The sequence below is a fragment of the Platalea leucorodia genome, assembly GCF_965183815.1.
Source record: "Platalea leucorodia genome assembly, chromosome: 3".
Taxonomy (NCBI): domain Eukaryota; kingdom Metazoa; phylum Chordata; class Aves; order Pelecaniformes; family Threskiornithidae; genus Platalea; species Platalea leucorodia.
Genome location: NC_138825.1, coordinates 73,301,733 through 73,318,425, shown reverse-complemented (window position 1 = coordinate 73,318,425; position 16,693 = coordinate 73,301,733). Strand labels below are relative to the sequence as shown.

At 38.3% G+C, this 16,693-nt stretch overlaps 1 protein-coding gene across 1 annotated transcript in view; it reads right to left on the bottom strand.

The window, feature by feature from the left end:
• The window catches only part of ROS1 (ROS proto-oncogene 1, receptor tyrosine kinase), a gene marked incomplete at both ends in the record, with an annotated part of 75,488 nt that overhangs the window by 33,768 nt on the left and 25,027 nt on the right, over positions 1-16,693 (bottom strand). Inside the window, 12 exons of the mRNA XM_082305985.1 lie at positions 3,610-3,751; positions 4,422-4,639; positions 7,096-7,272; positions 8,220-8,506; positions 8,994-9,205; positions 9,939-10,141; positions 10,794-10,857; positions 11,724-11,986; positions 12,807-12,969; positions 13,580-13,737; positions 14,069-14,283; positions 15,844-15,944. Of these exons, the coding sequence (XP_082162111.1) occupies positions 3,610-3,751; positions 4,422-4,639; positions 7,096-7,272; positions 8,220-8,506; positions 8,994-9,205; positions 9,939-10,141; positions 10,794-10,857; positions 11,724-11,986; positions 12,807-12,969; positions 13,580-13,737; positions 14,069-14,283; positions 15,844-15,944 (2,203 nt within the window). The remainder of the gene's footprint in view (positions 1-3,609; positions 3,752-4,421; positions 4,640-7,095; positions 7,273-8,219; positions 8,507-8,993; positions 9,206-9,938; positions 10,142-10,793; positions 10,858-11,723; positions 11,987-12,806; positions 12,970-13,579; positions 13,738-14,068; positions 14,284-15,843; positions 15,945-16,693) is intronic.

Below are 16,693 nucleotides of genomic sequence, written 5' to 3'. Positions count from 1 at the left end.
ATGTGGATTCCCATGCAAAGAATTGAAATCTACTGATCATAGACCAGATTTCTTATTTTTTGCCATACAGTCCTTAGGAATACACTCATAATATTCAGAGATTCACATAGGATGAGAGCCTATTTGCTTGATGCTGCAGATGCTGAGATCTGTCTGTTAAGAGGAAAAAAAAAAAAGCATGATTGGAAAAGAACTTCCAAAGTATAGTATCTCTGGATCCCAAAAGAAGAGTGGCAGTGTGCCTGCACTTTTTGTTCCACTTTCATTTGAAAGATGAAAAGAGGTTCATCTTAAACAGAGGTTTTCTCAAGGGGAAAAATGTGACTTCTCCCAGGACAAGAAACAAGGAATGATCTGTGCATAAGAGGAGCCACTGGCAACTCACAGGTGATGCTCTCCTGTGGACAATCGTGGCAAAAGAGGTTACTTTTTCTATGGATGAGCCTTTAAAGAAACCACAGAGTGCATCCCCAAGAGAAGAAGAAAGGGAATCAGGACCCCTGGCATGTACCTCTTGCCAGCTATTCTGGATAAAATGTCTTCTTGGGCACAGTTGATCAGTAAGGGAAAGAGATGTTGAGACAAGTAAGAAAAACACGGTGGTGCCTGTGCTTATTTCAATTCCAGTTTCTTCAGCACCTTCTGAAGCAGCCAGAAACCAAGCAGTGGTAAAGAGAGAGAAGGGGAAACCGTAGGACTCCTGCCGTGGTGTGGACAGCTCTAGATTCATGTCACAGTAATATCCCCATAGCTGTGCAGTCTGCACAGCTGTATGTCAGCTACAGCCAGCCCTGCTGTAGCTGGGTTAAGTGAGCTAATGCCCAAAGACCAGGTGCTACTGTGCCTCTCAGTTTCATTCCCTCACCCTCTCTCAATGAAGAACTGCTCCAACTCTGCAGGACAAGAGCCCGGCAGGAAAACTAGTGAAGATGGGGGCGTTAGCGTTCCCACATCATTGAGTTCAACAGCAAGCATCCCTACGTACCACCTCCCCAGTCTTTCCTGCAAAACGCAAACAGGCTGCCATATAGGCTTGGCTATAATTCTGCCTTGTTGACTTGGGTATTATCAGAGGTGCCTGATGGCTCTGCAAGTGATGAGTTTATGTGGATCAAGCTGATCCTGGCTGGTGACACCAGGTACAATAAATGGAGCGCAGCTGCAGAGCAAATCTGACACAACAGAAGAGCAAGCAAGTGCTACGCATACTACAGGGAATAGCTAGCACTCATTATAGTTTTCCATGTTTTCATCAAGTGAGTCCAGCAGCATCACTCCAACGATGAGAAAATTATCTGAAGAGCAGCGCAAAGGCAACTGCTCACAAAGACAGATTCAAGTGTGCACATGCACACATACACATGCAAAACAAGAAAAAGTGCTGAGCAAAGTACTTCTATTGGGTTGGGTTGCAATGCAAGACAACACATGCAAAAGCATAGCATACATCTTTGGATGATCCTTTTCCTTCTGGGAGATGACAAGAGCTGCAGGGAAACTGGGATGGTAGCTACCCTGCAGCTGCAAACAGGCAGAGTGAAGCAGGGAGTGAGCAGAAGCATTTTCCTGCCCTAATTAAGGTATTTCCAACCACAGGAGGCATCTAGCTCAGATTAGTAGTACTGTCAAAGAACAAGGACATCTTGAACTCGGGCTGCCTATGAATCTCTGTTGCCCTTGTGGCATTTGAGGAAAGCTTCTGGGCCATGTTGGCTTCAAGGACAGACAGGAGACATGCTGGCACTTACAGTGCCAGCACCTGGGTCTGCATTGAAGTGCGGCAGAGTTGACTTTCCTCGCTATGACATGCCCCAAGTTTCATCAAGTATGACAAGATGAGCAGTCAGTAGTTTTGGACTCAAACAGAGGTCTGAACCCACAAACAAAAACAGCACTGCTGGTTTCTATTTAGTTAGGGAACTAAGGCAACACCAGGGCTATGTTCTGCAATGGAAACTCTAGAACAGGGTGGAGAGGATAACTATGAAGGTAAAGGGTGGAGGATGAATGCAAGAGGAGAAGACACAGTAAGAAATATGCCAGTGATCAGGAAAAACCGTAGCTTGCTATGACCTGCTGGATAATTGTGTGCTGAGTGAAGATATAGATCCCTCATAATGTAACACAGGCTACACATCAACAGCAGAACTGTTACAGAAGTCCCCATTTCTTGTTCTGGAAAATGTGCCCTAATAAAACAACTGTGTTTAACATGACTGAGTTGTCTAAGAGAGCACCAAAGAGACGGACAGTCCTTTGGAGTATAACAACACAAAGGAAAATTTGCAAAATCACACACCCAAAGCAAGAAGTGGAGGAGGCATTAACCTAGACACATTTCTGGAGCTACATCAGCAGGTAATACAGCACACATATGTATTATGTGAGGTGAAAACTGGCTTTATAAACTAGACATGCTACAGATGCACAGGCCCAGCTCTCAAATAATAAAGAACCAGCTTGAATAACAAGCTATATAGAATTTAGATGCTCTTGATCACACTTTCTTTTCTCTCTTCTTTCCTTTCTCATCCTTTTTTTCAAAAGCAACTTTGTACTCAAGAGAAAACCTTTAAAATTAAACACACCTTTCAGTCGCACTGCATCTTGTCTCTTATGGACAGCACTATGTGCAGGTTTTCCCCAACTATAGCCTTGACTTGTCACTTTGTGAATGCTTCCTGCTTTTCCAGAAAGTGAGCTGTGCTCCCGTTATCCTTTCCTAAGCTGCGGTGACCTGCTCCCTTAGACACTGCTACAAGCTCTTGTCCCTGTCCTCTTCCATTGCATCAGCAGGTCACACCTCATCACAGAGTACAGAGGTAGCTCCGCTGAAACGCAATTACATTTGGCTGCCGTGCCATCATATCTTGGCCTCTTGCCTTCACTCATACCTCTCCCACCCATGCACTCCCACCAAAGTTTCTTAGCTTCCTTCTGCCATAATTAGATAAGTTTACTGATGTATTTGTTTATTTTTAGGTAATCCCTAACCAGTCCACTCTGCCCTAAATGACACAGTGAACATTCAAGTTCAAAGCACTACTCCTAGCTTTCTTCTTCTAGTGTGAAAGGGACTGAGAAAGGCACATCAAAATTCTTGAAACCAATTGAAAATGTGCTGTTGGCATTCAGGCCAAGAGAAGCAAAAATGAAGCGTTGCCTTTTCAGTCTGGTTCACAATAAATCAAATCTGCATTACCCTAAGAAACAGTAATTATGAGAATAATGTCAAGCCAAGGGGAAAAATCCTAATGCTGAATGAATACATAACACATATTTAAACATACGTAACCACATACACATTCAAACACAACTTATTAAAAATGTGATCCAAGGCAGAAACTGCAACTGTTTACCCACTTTTAGCCATAGTTTATCCTTTCTCAGGAAGCCAATGAGCAAAAGCCTTAAAGAATACATACATGTCTTATGAAACTTCTTACAGATTCATCAGGTGTTTTTGCCAAAACCTTGCGAAGATCTACACAGGTTACCTTTTAAGCAGAAAATTTCTCTGCTTTCTGATTTGCAACCCAAACTTACACACACTTTCCTTTAATTGAGATGAGAATTCTGTTCAAAATCAGAATAAAATGTGAAACAAACCTCCATATAGAGTTATGCCAACTGTCTCTTTTCCCATAGGCAGCACTTCCTCATCTGAATAGTAGTTTTTCACCGCAACTTGTATGACATAACTTGAAAATGGGTGTAGGTTGTCTATGATGGCTATAGGACCCTGAAATTCCTGTAATTCAAAATCAGATAATAAACATGTATTCTTAGAGAAGAGAGTCATATGTCACATCAATCATCTGTCAATGAAATGAGTGTTAAAAAATAATACAGTAGTGCTTTTGTACTCTAATACACTTCAGTGTTTAAAAAAATGTTAAAATGATAGTTTGGGTAATAGGTCACTACAGAAAACGCATACTAAAAACCAAGCTGAGATGTAATTAGCACGGTTACAATAGCACATTGTTCAGTGGCTGGTACTTATATAGGAAATAGCAAAGTAAAAAAAAAATGAAACAGCAGAAAAAATTACTAAGGCAAGTACAACTACCACAAAACACATAAAGGCAAGCCATATGGTTGCTGGACAGTCTAAAGAGTTATTTAAACAGGTTAATATCAACCACAACTGCTCTTTTTACAAGTAGAAACTGAAGACCCATTTCAACAGGATTTTAGCAAAGGCATGTTAAAAAGTACAGGAGTACTTGCACAAAGGAAAGCTAAGCAATCTACCACTTAACAAATACCAAACAGAAAGGGGAATTACTGTCGGGGATGTAGAAGTAGAAAAACTCCCTGAGAGAAAGTTACAGAATGGTTTATAAAATGACTAGAAGTGATATCATATTCCCTGTATACATGATATCACGTGCATTTTTGTTCCAAAATAGCCATACCAATGTTTTTTGCTGTAGAGCAGACAAACAGTAGCTTGAATTCCTGCGGTTGTTAGTCATTTGTCCAAGAAATACCAGATATGTCGGTGTAGGCTGCAATATGCCAGGGCATAGCTGCAGTGGTGTGACAGATGGCAAGCTTAACGTAAAACTGGTGTTCGTCGTATTAAGGATAGTAGGTTTCTCAGTGTCTGGCAATAGAATCAGGCATCTTTTATCTAGGAAAGACATTTAAAAAAAAATTAATTACTGCTGGACCAATCCAAACTTGCATGGGATTCTACCACCATTCCTATGAGAAAGCCTAACCACAAAGTATTCTCTCTGCTTTCACGAACAGAAACAGAAAAAAATCCTACCTGAATGTATTTTATTTGATTACTTTCATGGACACAAAAATAGCAGTCGTCAAAGTAAAGTCTCATTTATCTTTGATAAGATACAGATTTACTAAAGGTACAGATTTACTAAAGAATTTACATTCTTCTTTAAGTACCTAAATACCTTGGAAATCCAGATTGTAGTTGCTGCGTTATCAAAGGGCAGTACACACTGATGAGTCCAAACTTGCTTGTCACAGGAAAGAAAGATATGCAGAATAGAGAGTACCTTTCTCTAGCAATTAAATGTTATCTTTCTTTTCTTCTAAACAGCTTTTCATGTGTAAAGTTCACAGTAACAATGGGGAAAGGGGAGACTTTTGGAAGGAGAAAAGGAGTCTATAGAGAGAAAACAACAGAAAACTACTCTCTGACAGTAAACAAAAAGTAACAAAAGAAATTCCCTCATCACTTGATGTACTTTTAGAAACAAATTAAAAATATATTAAATGGACTTGCTGCCAAGAAGGAAAAGATTAAGGCGCATGAATGGGGAAAATGGTACAAGGACAAATGTTTGCCCTTAGGTGAGAACAACTGACCTCATTGTTGAGATCTTTTCTCCCTAAATGAGCAACCCTGCCATTCCTGCCAAAGTCAGGTTCATGCATATAAGGGAAGGAAAATAAAAAAGTCTGTTCAACAGAAGTAAATGTAAGGTTGAATCTTTGTCAATTTTATAGTTACCTAGAGTAGTAAAACTCCCATGGGAAAAGTCCCAGATGGAATAAAGAATTGAGTCATTTTCAGAGTTAAAGTTTCTGTCAGGCAGTTCCATAGAAATGTGTTTACCCTGACAAGAAAATCCTTCACTACTTATTCAGTCCCCTTCCTCCTAACCCTGAAGAGAAATCATTCTCTCACAGAATCTGTGACAGGACAATAATTTTCACTGAGTACTTCTGATGTGTTAAATGATCAACTGACATCACATCTCTGGATAGCAATTAAATAGGTTAGAATGAAAGGAAACTCTAGCAGTACTCCTTGCTCACATCACTAAAAAAATAAAAAGCATGTCAGTCAACCCAGCTGGTCTTTGCAAACATCACTTTTTCACATATACACCATTTGCTTTCAGTACTGAGAAGGAGAAGAAAATATTTTTTTCTTATTTTAGTATGTTCATTTACTTTTATCTTAAACTTGCGTGAATAATTCTGTGCATTGCCCTCCCACCCCAAATGCCAAGGCTGTGTATTCCTCCAAATATATTTGCAGCAGTCAGTGTAAATAAGAAGAGTTCTGTGGAGATCTCTGGGTAGAAATAATCCCTTTGGACTGAAACTCGGTTCTTCCCTTTCTGCACCAGCTAAACCTGGGGCTCTTGCAGGAAACCTTATCCCTGGGGACAGGGATTGGTACATTCCATACCAGGGCCAAACCAGGCTCCTGCACCAATGCCAAGCCCACACAGACCTCATGGGAACAAAGTTGCCCAAAGTGCTGGTAAGAATATCCTGGGCACTGGTCAGAGCAGCTGCAGGCAGGAGTAACTCTACTGGCTGCCCAAAACAATGTGAAATTCTTTTATTCCAAAGAAGTCCATCCTGTTAAAATATTCTCTTGTATATTTGTCAGATTTTTATGCAAAACTGAAGTTAAAGAATTATTTTGAATATATTCATCATGCTAGCAGCTGTCCTAAACCTCTGCATTTACAAAGATAGGTACCATGAATCCAAACTTTCTATTAAAACTAATTTTTATTTCTTTCATTATCATTCTACAATGGTTTGTTTACAATATAAGGATTTCTAAGTGAAGCCTGAGTCTACTATAATGTAAGCTGTAATTGCCTCTCAGGTACTTCTTTATAAATCATTTTAATAAGCAGAGTTGTTATTTATTTGTCTTTGGAAGGGCAGACATTTTTTTTCAGCTTTGCGTACTTCTGAACAAAACCAGAAATCTGTATCATAACAGGGATCATTATCAAACTCTTGCTACAACACTTTGTGAACGTTTGCTCTTTTTCTGTGCTTTAATGTGCACCGAGTTTTCTAAATCTCCAGGTTTGACACAACTTTGAAAATAGGCATGGTTTGGCGTTAACATCCTGAGTCTTTGAAACAAGGGCAACATTCATCATCGTGACCTTCCATGTGATCCAACACAAGGCCAATCCTTATATTCATCCTTTTAAAAATGTGCATAGTGAATTGTTTCCCTCTAGAAGGTACCTGAATCTGTAAAGCATACCTTACACAAATACACATAACATGGTCTGCAACTCAAATACATGCTCTGAAATAAATTTGTTACATTTACAAAACAACCTAAATCCCCTTTACCTGGATACAATTGCGCCGCTGAGCTGTAGGCTAAGATTTTCAGCTCATGATTTGCTCTCTTCTGAAGAAAGTGTCTTGCGCTTTCTTTATTTGCTAGCCAAATTTCAGTGTATTCCTTTGTTTCAATGCTCCAGTATATAAATTTCTTATCTACAGTCAAGCTGCCAATTTTTTCACCTGTAGGAAAACATTGTATAGTTAAGCTTCAGAATAAACCCTGAGCAGACAATTTTACAAGAGCAGATGGGTGCTTGTATTCACAGTGATTCAATATGGGTGAGTACCTTGGTCATACCATATCTTCAAAGACCTCCCCTAGAAAAGAGAATTCTGATATTTTCCAATAGGTCTCATGAAGCTGAGACACTTTATTACTTCAGTTTACAAGTGTAGATTTGAAGGCTTTTTATTATCCATAATTCTAAGAACTGCAATTCAACTAACAAACACCAGAAATAAAACACAAGTGCAAGAGTTGTCTATAGAAACTTCCATCATTTTTCCAAGATGAAAAGCACAGTGCTCTGACATCTCCCAGGAACAATTAAGACAGCTCCTCTGATAACAGAACACCTTTACCAGCACCTCCTCCAGAATTCAACTGAAAACTGAGCAACTAAGATTAAGTGTCACCATTACAAGAAGTGCAACATCATAGATAAATTGTCATACAAGCCTCTACCTGCGTGAAGTACCCTCCCCACATATTGAAGTCTGCAATGCCACTTTCAGGCATAACTGAAGATGGTATTGTATCTTTTCATTGAAATAAACTGTAATAGGTGTATCTAATATGAAACCCTAGCAAAATGATGTGTTAATACCATAAGTGAAATCTATTGACAAGTAGCATTTGAGGCTGTAGCATCTCCATTTGATTTACGTCTTACTGGAATACATACTTGCATCAGTAAATATCCTCACATTGCTCTTTCTCCTAGTTTGTATCAACAGGGTACACAACTGGAAACACAGAACACAAACATTTTGTCCATCTTGCCTGTAATGAATTGATTTTATAAAGAAAGTGCTTCATGAATGCTATTTTGCTGAAATGAACATTGCTTGATGTAAGAGACAGCAAGAATCACAAACTACCTAGAAACATAACAGAGCACTCAGACCTTGAAAACTTGGTATTTTGGTAATTCTCCAGCAGTGGCAACCATCCACATCTGAGGCCCATATTTCATCTCTTCCTCTGATAAAGAGCAGCTGAGGATTCTTGGAGTCAGACACATCTATACTCATAGGTCTTCCTAGCTCTGCTTCTGTCACGTTACAGGTGCAGTAGTTCCTTGTCTGTTCTTCTACTGATATGTATCCCAAAATGTGGTGCACGGTGTCATTCAGAATATCATAATAAAACATGCGGCTGCCATAATCAAGCTCTTCCATCCAGTACAAGCGGCTATCAAATAAAATGCATTGCATATAGTAGAAAAACTTCAATCTATCTGAGCAATCCACCCTAAATGCAGTCCTGTAAGTGACTACAGTCACAAAACTCCAAACATTTTAAACAAGGTAACTACAGCAGCATACTTGCAGAGTGATTCCAGGTGTTTAAAGGATATTTTTGAATGGAAGGTCACAATAACTGACTCTTCTAGATAAAACTGTTACTGTAAAAAATTGTTGTCTGGTGCTTTCATTTGCATCACTTAAATAGAAGAACCTATCAGTATTTAAGTATCTTTCAGACATCTTTTTGAAATTAGGTATGTCCAAGCTCAACTAGCAGTATAAAAGTAGAACCACATCGAGAAATTTCTGATTTCACAATGCAAAAGACTCATATACTATAAAAAGTCCTTTTTGGTCCTTAACAATTGATGATTTCATGAAAATCATGTTTAAAATATGCTTTAAAAAGTTATTAGTAATACATGCCTTACCTTAAGAAAGGATATGACAACAGAGATGATACAGTTGAATTACTTTTACCCAACCGTATATTCAAGGCTTTTAGAGATTTTATCTTGAGCTCAAGATCAAGAACAAATATTTGGGTTTCATTCCATGGTGTTTTCAGGGCAACAAAGAGATGTCTTGCAAGCCAGTCAACTGTGATGGCCGTGACATTGCGAAGATATGCATCTTCAAAAAACTTAAGAAAAATACAAAAACATCACTAAAACTGCTTGAGAGCAGAATTTTCTCACATTATGAAATTAGGTTTGTTTGCAAAGTAATTTCTACTTGGCAAGTAGAAGTCAACATATAAAGAGATGACATGGAACAAAGATTCCAATATTTTTATACAAATGAAAACTGTTGTTTCACAAATATCAATTGGTGCTTCCATGGTGCTTCCATATTCTTGAAATTAGAATGAAATTAAATTAAATTAAATTACATTTGATACAAAAAATAATTTTCTTGTATTTAATAGTGTAAATTTTAAATTAAATATCTGTTGAAATATCTTATCAACAAAGCAGATACCAGTAAAATCATACATGTTTAATAGGACAGCTTTACGAATGGCATACTCTGGACTATTCTAATAGCTATTGATGACAAAAATACTGAAGTCCAAATTTTGTTATATTATACAGATTTTTATTGTACTGCTAGAAAGGAAAATTATCCAGCTAATTTATTTCTTTCATATTACATCTCATACGAACTGACAGTCATTAAGAAAATAGTGTCTTTCCAGTTCTGTTTTCCCCACTGCATTTTGCCATTAAATGTGCTTTGCTCATCATGCTGCTTTTTTTCTGTTTCAAATATGCAGTTTTGACTTCTTCAAAAACATAATTAGCACCAAAATAATGACAATAATGGCCATATATTTTCCTAGATTCTCTCAAGCAAGGGAATGAACAAAGGAATACCTGAAACTTTGAAGTAGTCTGTATATTCAGAAGAAAAAGAGAATCTTCTACAATATAGTATGCTTTGTGATCATTAGCAGTATAACAGATGTCCTTTACATTTGTCTTTGCTGAAAGTTCCCATATGGTATGATTATTGTCTGTGTCAGTAAGAAACAACTTGTTGGCAGAAACAGTTATAAGAGTTGGGACAGGGAAAAGATCTGGAAGGAAAAGGGCACAGCAGGATTTACAAAAAACATTCTAGACAATAGCAGTCATTCATAAGGAAAGCAAGTACAAGATAAAAATAAATGATGGCCCTGCACAAATTATATTTGGTGGTATGTCACAGCAAATAAATAAAATAATGAGATGTCTTCTTGTCATCACATGCAAACTCCTAAGATTTTTTCAATGGCATTGTGGATGCTTACCTAACAAATTTAAGCCTATTAAAAACAGATTTGCTCACTTAAGTAAACAGCCCAACTAGAAATAGCCTATGATCCCTAGTAGATCTCTAACTCTCCTGATTACCTTTCACAGCCCAGTTAGTTAGAAATATTCTATGCTCTCTAGCAGTATGCAGATTACAGATCAAAACCTGCTGTTCCATACCACCCTGGGGTCACCTAGAAAAGTTAATTGAGCATAGTTTTGAGGAAAGGCTTGAAATTCCTGAAATTTAATTTAATGATAAGAAACGTGTTAATCATTTCATGTCAGAAGCTGTAACTATTTTCTCTGTGTTGCCTACTGTAGGGGGGAACAAATGTCATACAAAGTATCGGAGGCTATTTATCAGATTACCAAATTCCTGTACTGTCGATTTCACCAGCTATTACACACAAACCATGAGATGGCATCCCATACCTGATGAATTGCTCTCTGCTATGTCAGACAAAGGTCCTGGACCCACAGAGGTGAAGGCTTGCACCTGAGGGACAAGAGGTTGTTATATATGTTAAGTAGCAGCATAAATTATTGCATTCAAGAGCCTGTAGAGTCATAGTTAATGACAAAAACAGGACCGGATCCCCTGGCTGCTCAGCTAGGAACATAGGCATGTGCTCTGTTTCACCTAAGGCTGTGCTGGTCAGTTCAAAGGCTACATTCAGGGTTGGACCATGGCTACGAAGATAATTTTAAGCAGTGGCCCAAAGAATGACAATTCATGCTACAGCTATCAATTAGAGCTCAAAAGACACCAGACAGTCTTGTCTCCGTCCCCAGGCTGGAGCAATTCCTACTGTTGGTTGATGTTGCAACCAACATGGTGTTCTGGTCTGTTGCACGCTCCCATGCTTCTAACTTGTCTTTCAAGCACACGTTCTATGTGTTCCAAACCTTTTATCGCAATGAAAACATGACCTCTTGACAAGTTTTAATGTGGAAGTCTCTTTTTATGGAAGCCATGTGAGTCCTTGCACTTCTCCAGCAGTGGAACTTCTCTTGATCTGTGACTCTGTTTTAATGGGCTGTCACCCTCCACCAGCCCAGTTGAATCTGTGTTTAACTTGCAGCTTTTAGCAGTGGCTTTGGGAGACCTCTAGAAAAGTTTCCTTTGGGCTTCACCAAACCTGTGCAATATTGCAGCATTGTTTTCCACCTTATTTAGTGAACAATACAATATGTAGAAAGGTTAAGCCAGGTATCCAAGGGTGAGTCAGTGAATCAGCAGTTCCACAAGCAGAAACCACAAGTTCTTGCCCCAAGCCCAATACCATCTCGTAGGCAAACACATCAGGCTGCACTGATAACATCTACCGTCTAGCATGAGATAAGTTCAGTAATTTTTCATACCTGAAACCTTACTGTGAGGCTGGGAAGCACATCCCTGAGGGAAAAGAGCATCAGGGTGGGTTTAACATTGCTCACGTTCCACTCTGTGAAAGTGTCAGCAGTGCCACTCTGACTCAATAGTTGATAGTAGACCCTGAACTGCGTTAATACTCCGTTGTCCCTTTCAGGTCTGTCCCACCTGAACTCCACAAGGACTTTCTGATTGCTTTTATGTAGGTTGTTTTGTAACACATATATTCTAGGGTTTGTAGGGGCTGAAGGAACTGTATTAAAAAAAAGATAAAAAACACAGAGCAAAGTACTCCTATTAAAATACAAACTCTACCTCGTAATTAACTCTGTTAGTTTTGAGCCTGAGCTTTACAGCCCCAATGTTGACAGAGGCAGATAGCAATTGGTGAGGTGTAAATTACAGAAGAATATCTCAAACGTCATGGTAATTCCTTTCTGGTTTTCATTCGTGTGTAGGTATCTGATTTTAACCTGCTTACCAAAAAAAGAGCTGTATAAACAGAGACAAATGCATTCCTGCACTCAGATTGGGACATATCTATTTAGCCAAGTCTTGTAGGGAACAATGGAGCTGCAAGAATTTTCACAACAGAGAGCATACTCTATCCCCTCTCCTACCCACTTCAAAACCTGCTGCATCTCATAAGCTTTCTCAGCGCTCGTCACTCAACACTATATTTTAGCTGACTTAACTTTGACTTGCATGAGAGCAAAAATAAACACTGAAGTAAAAAGTAACAAGTGCATAACATTTATTAAAAATTTAATAAATGGTTAAGGTATTACATGCAGCCTTTGATGGTCGTTGTAATGGCTCTCAATTTCTCTTTCTTGCTCATAGTCATAGGCACGTGGTGGATATATTGTCATGTGCTTTCTGTTCCAAATTCTATTACTGCAATTGTGTGCATTTATGTGTGCAATAGATAATTGCCAAAGATACTCAGGAACATGTTCTTGCAACTCTGCCTACAGCTGCCTAGCCCTGAAAGCTGCTCATTCCTCTCCAGGGTTTCATTTGCTGACATAGACCTGGTCCCAGTACCCGTTACAGGTGAGGAATGGTAGTACCTCCTTCAGGGGCTCGAAGGGATACAGATGTTGTTGGTGCCTTGCCCCAGTACGTGTATGGAGTGACGGTAAAATCAAAGAGTGCAAATGGTTCCAGCCAATCAACTTGGTAGGATGGCACTGTCAGGTTATGGGGATGGAGGCACCATTCACTCTCCAAAGACTGTGAATGAAATAAAATAGAATAAATAAAACAAAACATTTTTTTCCCTCTCAGAAAGCCCTTCAGTTTTCCAAAATTCCCCTCACCAAGCTGGTCAACTAAATCAAGACAGAGCTTCTCTTCCTGTGAGTGACTCTTTTTTCACCAACTCCTGTGGCACTGTAGAGATATGTAGCAATCTGCTAGCAATCTTCCCTTTGAATTTAAAGTAAAGCTTGCCAAATGTGCTAAGATTAAGTGTGGATGAAGGCTAGATTTCACATTCAGGCAAAGGCTGTCCCACTAGCAGCTTGGAGGACACTTCTGTCTCTGAGTTACTGTGAACGGCTTTCTCACACATCTTTGAGCACCGGGAGCTCCTCGCCTGGCACTTCACACCCCAGCAGCTATCCCAGAGCTACTGCTAAGCCCGTGTTCCTCCCGTGCTGCCCTCAGTGATGGAGAAACAGGACAGCTTGCTTTATATTTACAGTTTAGTTTGCTTGCTTGACCGATTTGTAAATGCTGGAGAAGAAACAAACTGTTTATTTCTGTTTAAAAATAGATACATCAGCAAGTAAATGCAGTAATACATGTAGATAATAAGGAAGGATTGCATGAATATCCTCACTTGTAGACCTTTTGATCCCACGCAGTAAAAGACAGTTCCCCATTCCACATTTGTGGAGGGACTCCAAGTGATGTGAAAACTTGAAGAATTTCCTTTAATCCTGAAGGAAGACTCTGGCACTGGATCTGGAATCACTTTTGGTGTAAAAGAAAAATTTCCTGTCCATAAACAGAGGAAGAAATAATAATAATTGAAAGAATATGAGCAATAGGTAGACTTTGGAGACCTGACTTAAACATTAAAGTACTATGGAAAATCCTGTGAGCTATCATTAGCTAGAAACAATGAATAACAACACCATGTATTCTTTTTAGCCATACCCGTCAGCTTTTATAATGGCACATTATCCAGTTATAGCCTGATATATTTATTAATAAGTTGCTGTTGTTCTTATTTTTTGTCAAATGACTAAAGAATTTCAAGAATGAAGAATTACAGGCTGACAGTGAATACCTTTATTGAGGGGTTTAGGTAAACAGAATAATGTACCTGGCAAAGGTTTAAGTGATGTGTGAACAAGGGTAAAGGCTGCAAACTCTGCTGGTTGTGAGAAGGGAATGCTAAGGCTCTGATTGACTTCCTGAGTTGTAATGAACTGAAGACTATTAATCCAGAACAGACGACCACTGTAGTATTCCAGTGCACCCGGAGATATTTCTGAAGTACTCCATGCTGCAAATTCTGTGATGATGGCATTACCACATCTGTGAAAACACGTGTGAAATTAGCAAACTGAAAACACATGTGTAGAGAAAACAAGATTTATGCAATGTTTGACACATTGATAAGTTTCTCATCATTCAAATTCTTAATACTCATGTAGGAGGCAGGAAAACAATTTAAAAAGTTTCTCTAAAGCAGAATATTTTTCAGAATGGCTCTTTGCAGGAGCACCTGGGAAAATAGCCTTAATTCCCTTGATTTCATTAGAAAACAATTATAAAATGACTTAGTATTCTGATGCATGGATGTAGAAAATTAGGTATTTGGAAAAAAATCAGTCCATCTTCTCTCAGCAATTTCACTGAAACAGTGAAGTCTACTTCACAGTGTGTGATTCATTCTACTTCATTAGAGCAGGTCCCCAGATGAATTTGACCCTGCTAGTTTCCTCAATAACCTTCCATTATTTATTAAACTCTATTAACATTTTCCTCCATTGGGATCACTGGTGACTTAATCTGTCTTTTTACTTGTATGTCAAAACTTACAGGCCTTTTTTTGTCCCGATTTATCTTCCCAGTAAGAGATTAAATATGTTGTAAGAGGCATCATTTTGCCATCTCAGAAATGTCTTTCAGCTTAGACACATGCTATCCAAAACAAATTTGGAAAAGCTTTGACACACCATCAGGTCCATTAGGATGGATTACTTCTAATCTCTCTGTTCTGGCATGCCAGGGACAATGATTTATGGTTGCCAATTGGTTCACAAGGGAGCTGCATGCTCTAGCTAAAACTAATCAACATATTTTGATTCTTTAAATGTTTACAATTAATCATAGCAAGCCTAAAGTCAGTCAGAAAATTCAGCTGATTCCACACAAAGCCAGCCTGCAACTTTATGAGCACATGTAAATACAGACACTGTTCAATTAAGGTTAAGAAGTTTAATCTAATGCTTGGAAAAAAAAATGGCACTTTTTATATGAAAAGCAGAAAAAAAATTGTAGTTTCATGAGCTACAACCTATCATGCACTTGGCACTTACAGAACAAATTACCATTTTTCGCAAGGTCTTAGTATATATTCAGGCTGACCCATAAAAATGGTTTTGTTTTGTGAGTTTTTTTTAAACTTTGCCTTTCAGGAATAATGCAGCCATTTTGTGCTCAGAATGATCAAGAGGAAAGCCTGACGAGTACTGACTGCTCCGGTGAGAACGTGGTGTCAGTTCAAGTCCTAAGCTCCATGCAAGATGAAAAAGTTACAGCTCTAGGCACTTGAAAACAGTCAGTTGTTGTATATGCCAAGATAAAATAGACAATAAATGGTGATTATTTCCTAAAGCTAAGTCTAAAAATTGATGAGCATGAACTCAGTTCAGTTGAGCTTCCATACTGTGTTTCTCTCACTGTAAAACCATGTTAACAACCATCTCAACATGTAGTTTGCCATCAGCTAGCTGTGATCATTAGCCCTTCTTTTTGTTTATTGTTAAATTAGTAACTCGTGTGCCCAACATTGGAGAAAATCTGTTTTTAAAGAGTACTGCAAAAACTAGAAAATACAGACTTTCTTACCTCTGCTACACATTTACTTACCCTTCTTTGCAAAGAGAAACTCTGTATAGGTTTAGGCATAGACTATCTTGCACAAGCCAGTAAAGAAAACCATAGGTGAGATCCAAAGTTAAACCAACCACCTGAGAAGAAAAAAGTCCAAATGGCAATTTGAACACACCTTCACTTCTGAGATAAAAGTCCTTAGGCATAACTGTTGTCTAGATAGCATCATGAGTAGCTCTTTATTGGCAAAAATAACATTACTACCATGAATTCTAACACAAAAAGAGGTGGCACTAGAAAATAATCAGGTCCTTGGTGGACACCTATTTTTAGCAGCTGATGATTTTCTAGATAGCATTTTATAAGCATCTGTCACAGTGTTCATCCCTGGAGTATCTGAATACTTCAGATATGATGGCATTAGTGTATCAAGTGATTAGTGGAATTACCTATCAAAATTTCGAGAACACCTCTGGTATTTTAACATTCTTTGAAACGTGTGGTTGATATCCAGTCTGAAAGCCAGAATCACCTTTTGAAAGAAATATTTCAGATCTTTTCCCTTTGCTTTCTGGCTTTGATTTTATGCATACAATATTTAATGTGTTGCATTATTTATGGCAAATACATGCAAAATTCTTATTGACCTATTTGGTTAAGCAGAAAATTCAAATATTTACATTTTGGTAAATCATTTGTTATTAAATAAAGAGTTGGGGGTTGGAAATGAAACAATCTTCTCGTTCATTGCTTCAATATTTCATCTTCATTTAGGCTAGGTGCAAGATTTTTTGTTTATTTTTAATAGTATCTAATATTCAAAATAGAGCTTCTTGCTTTTGCAGTAAACAACAGATTCAATACCATATGTAACAATAATAGAAAT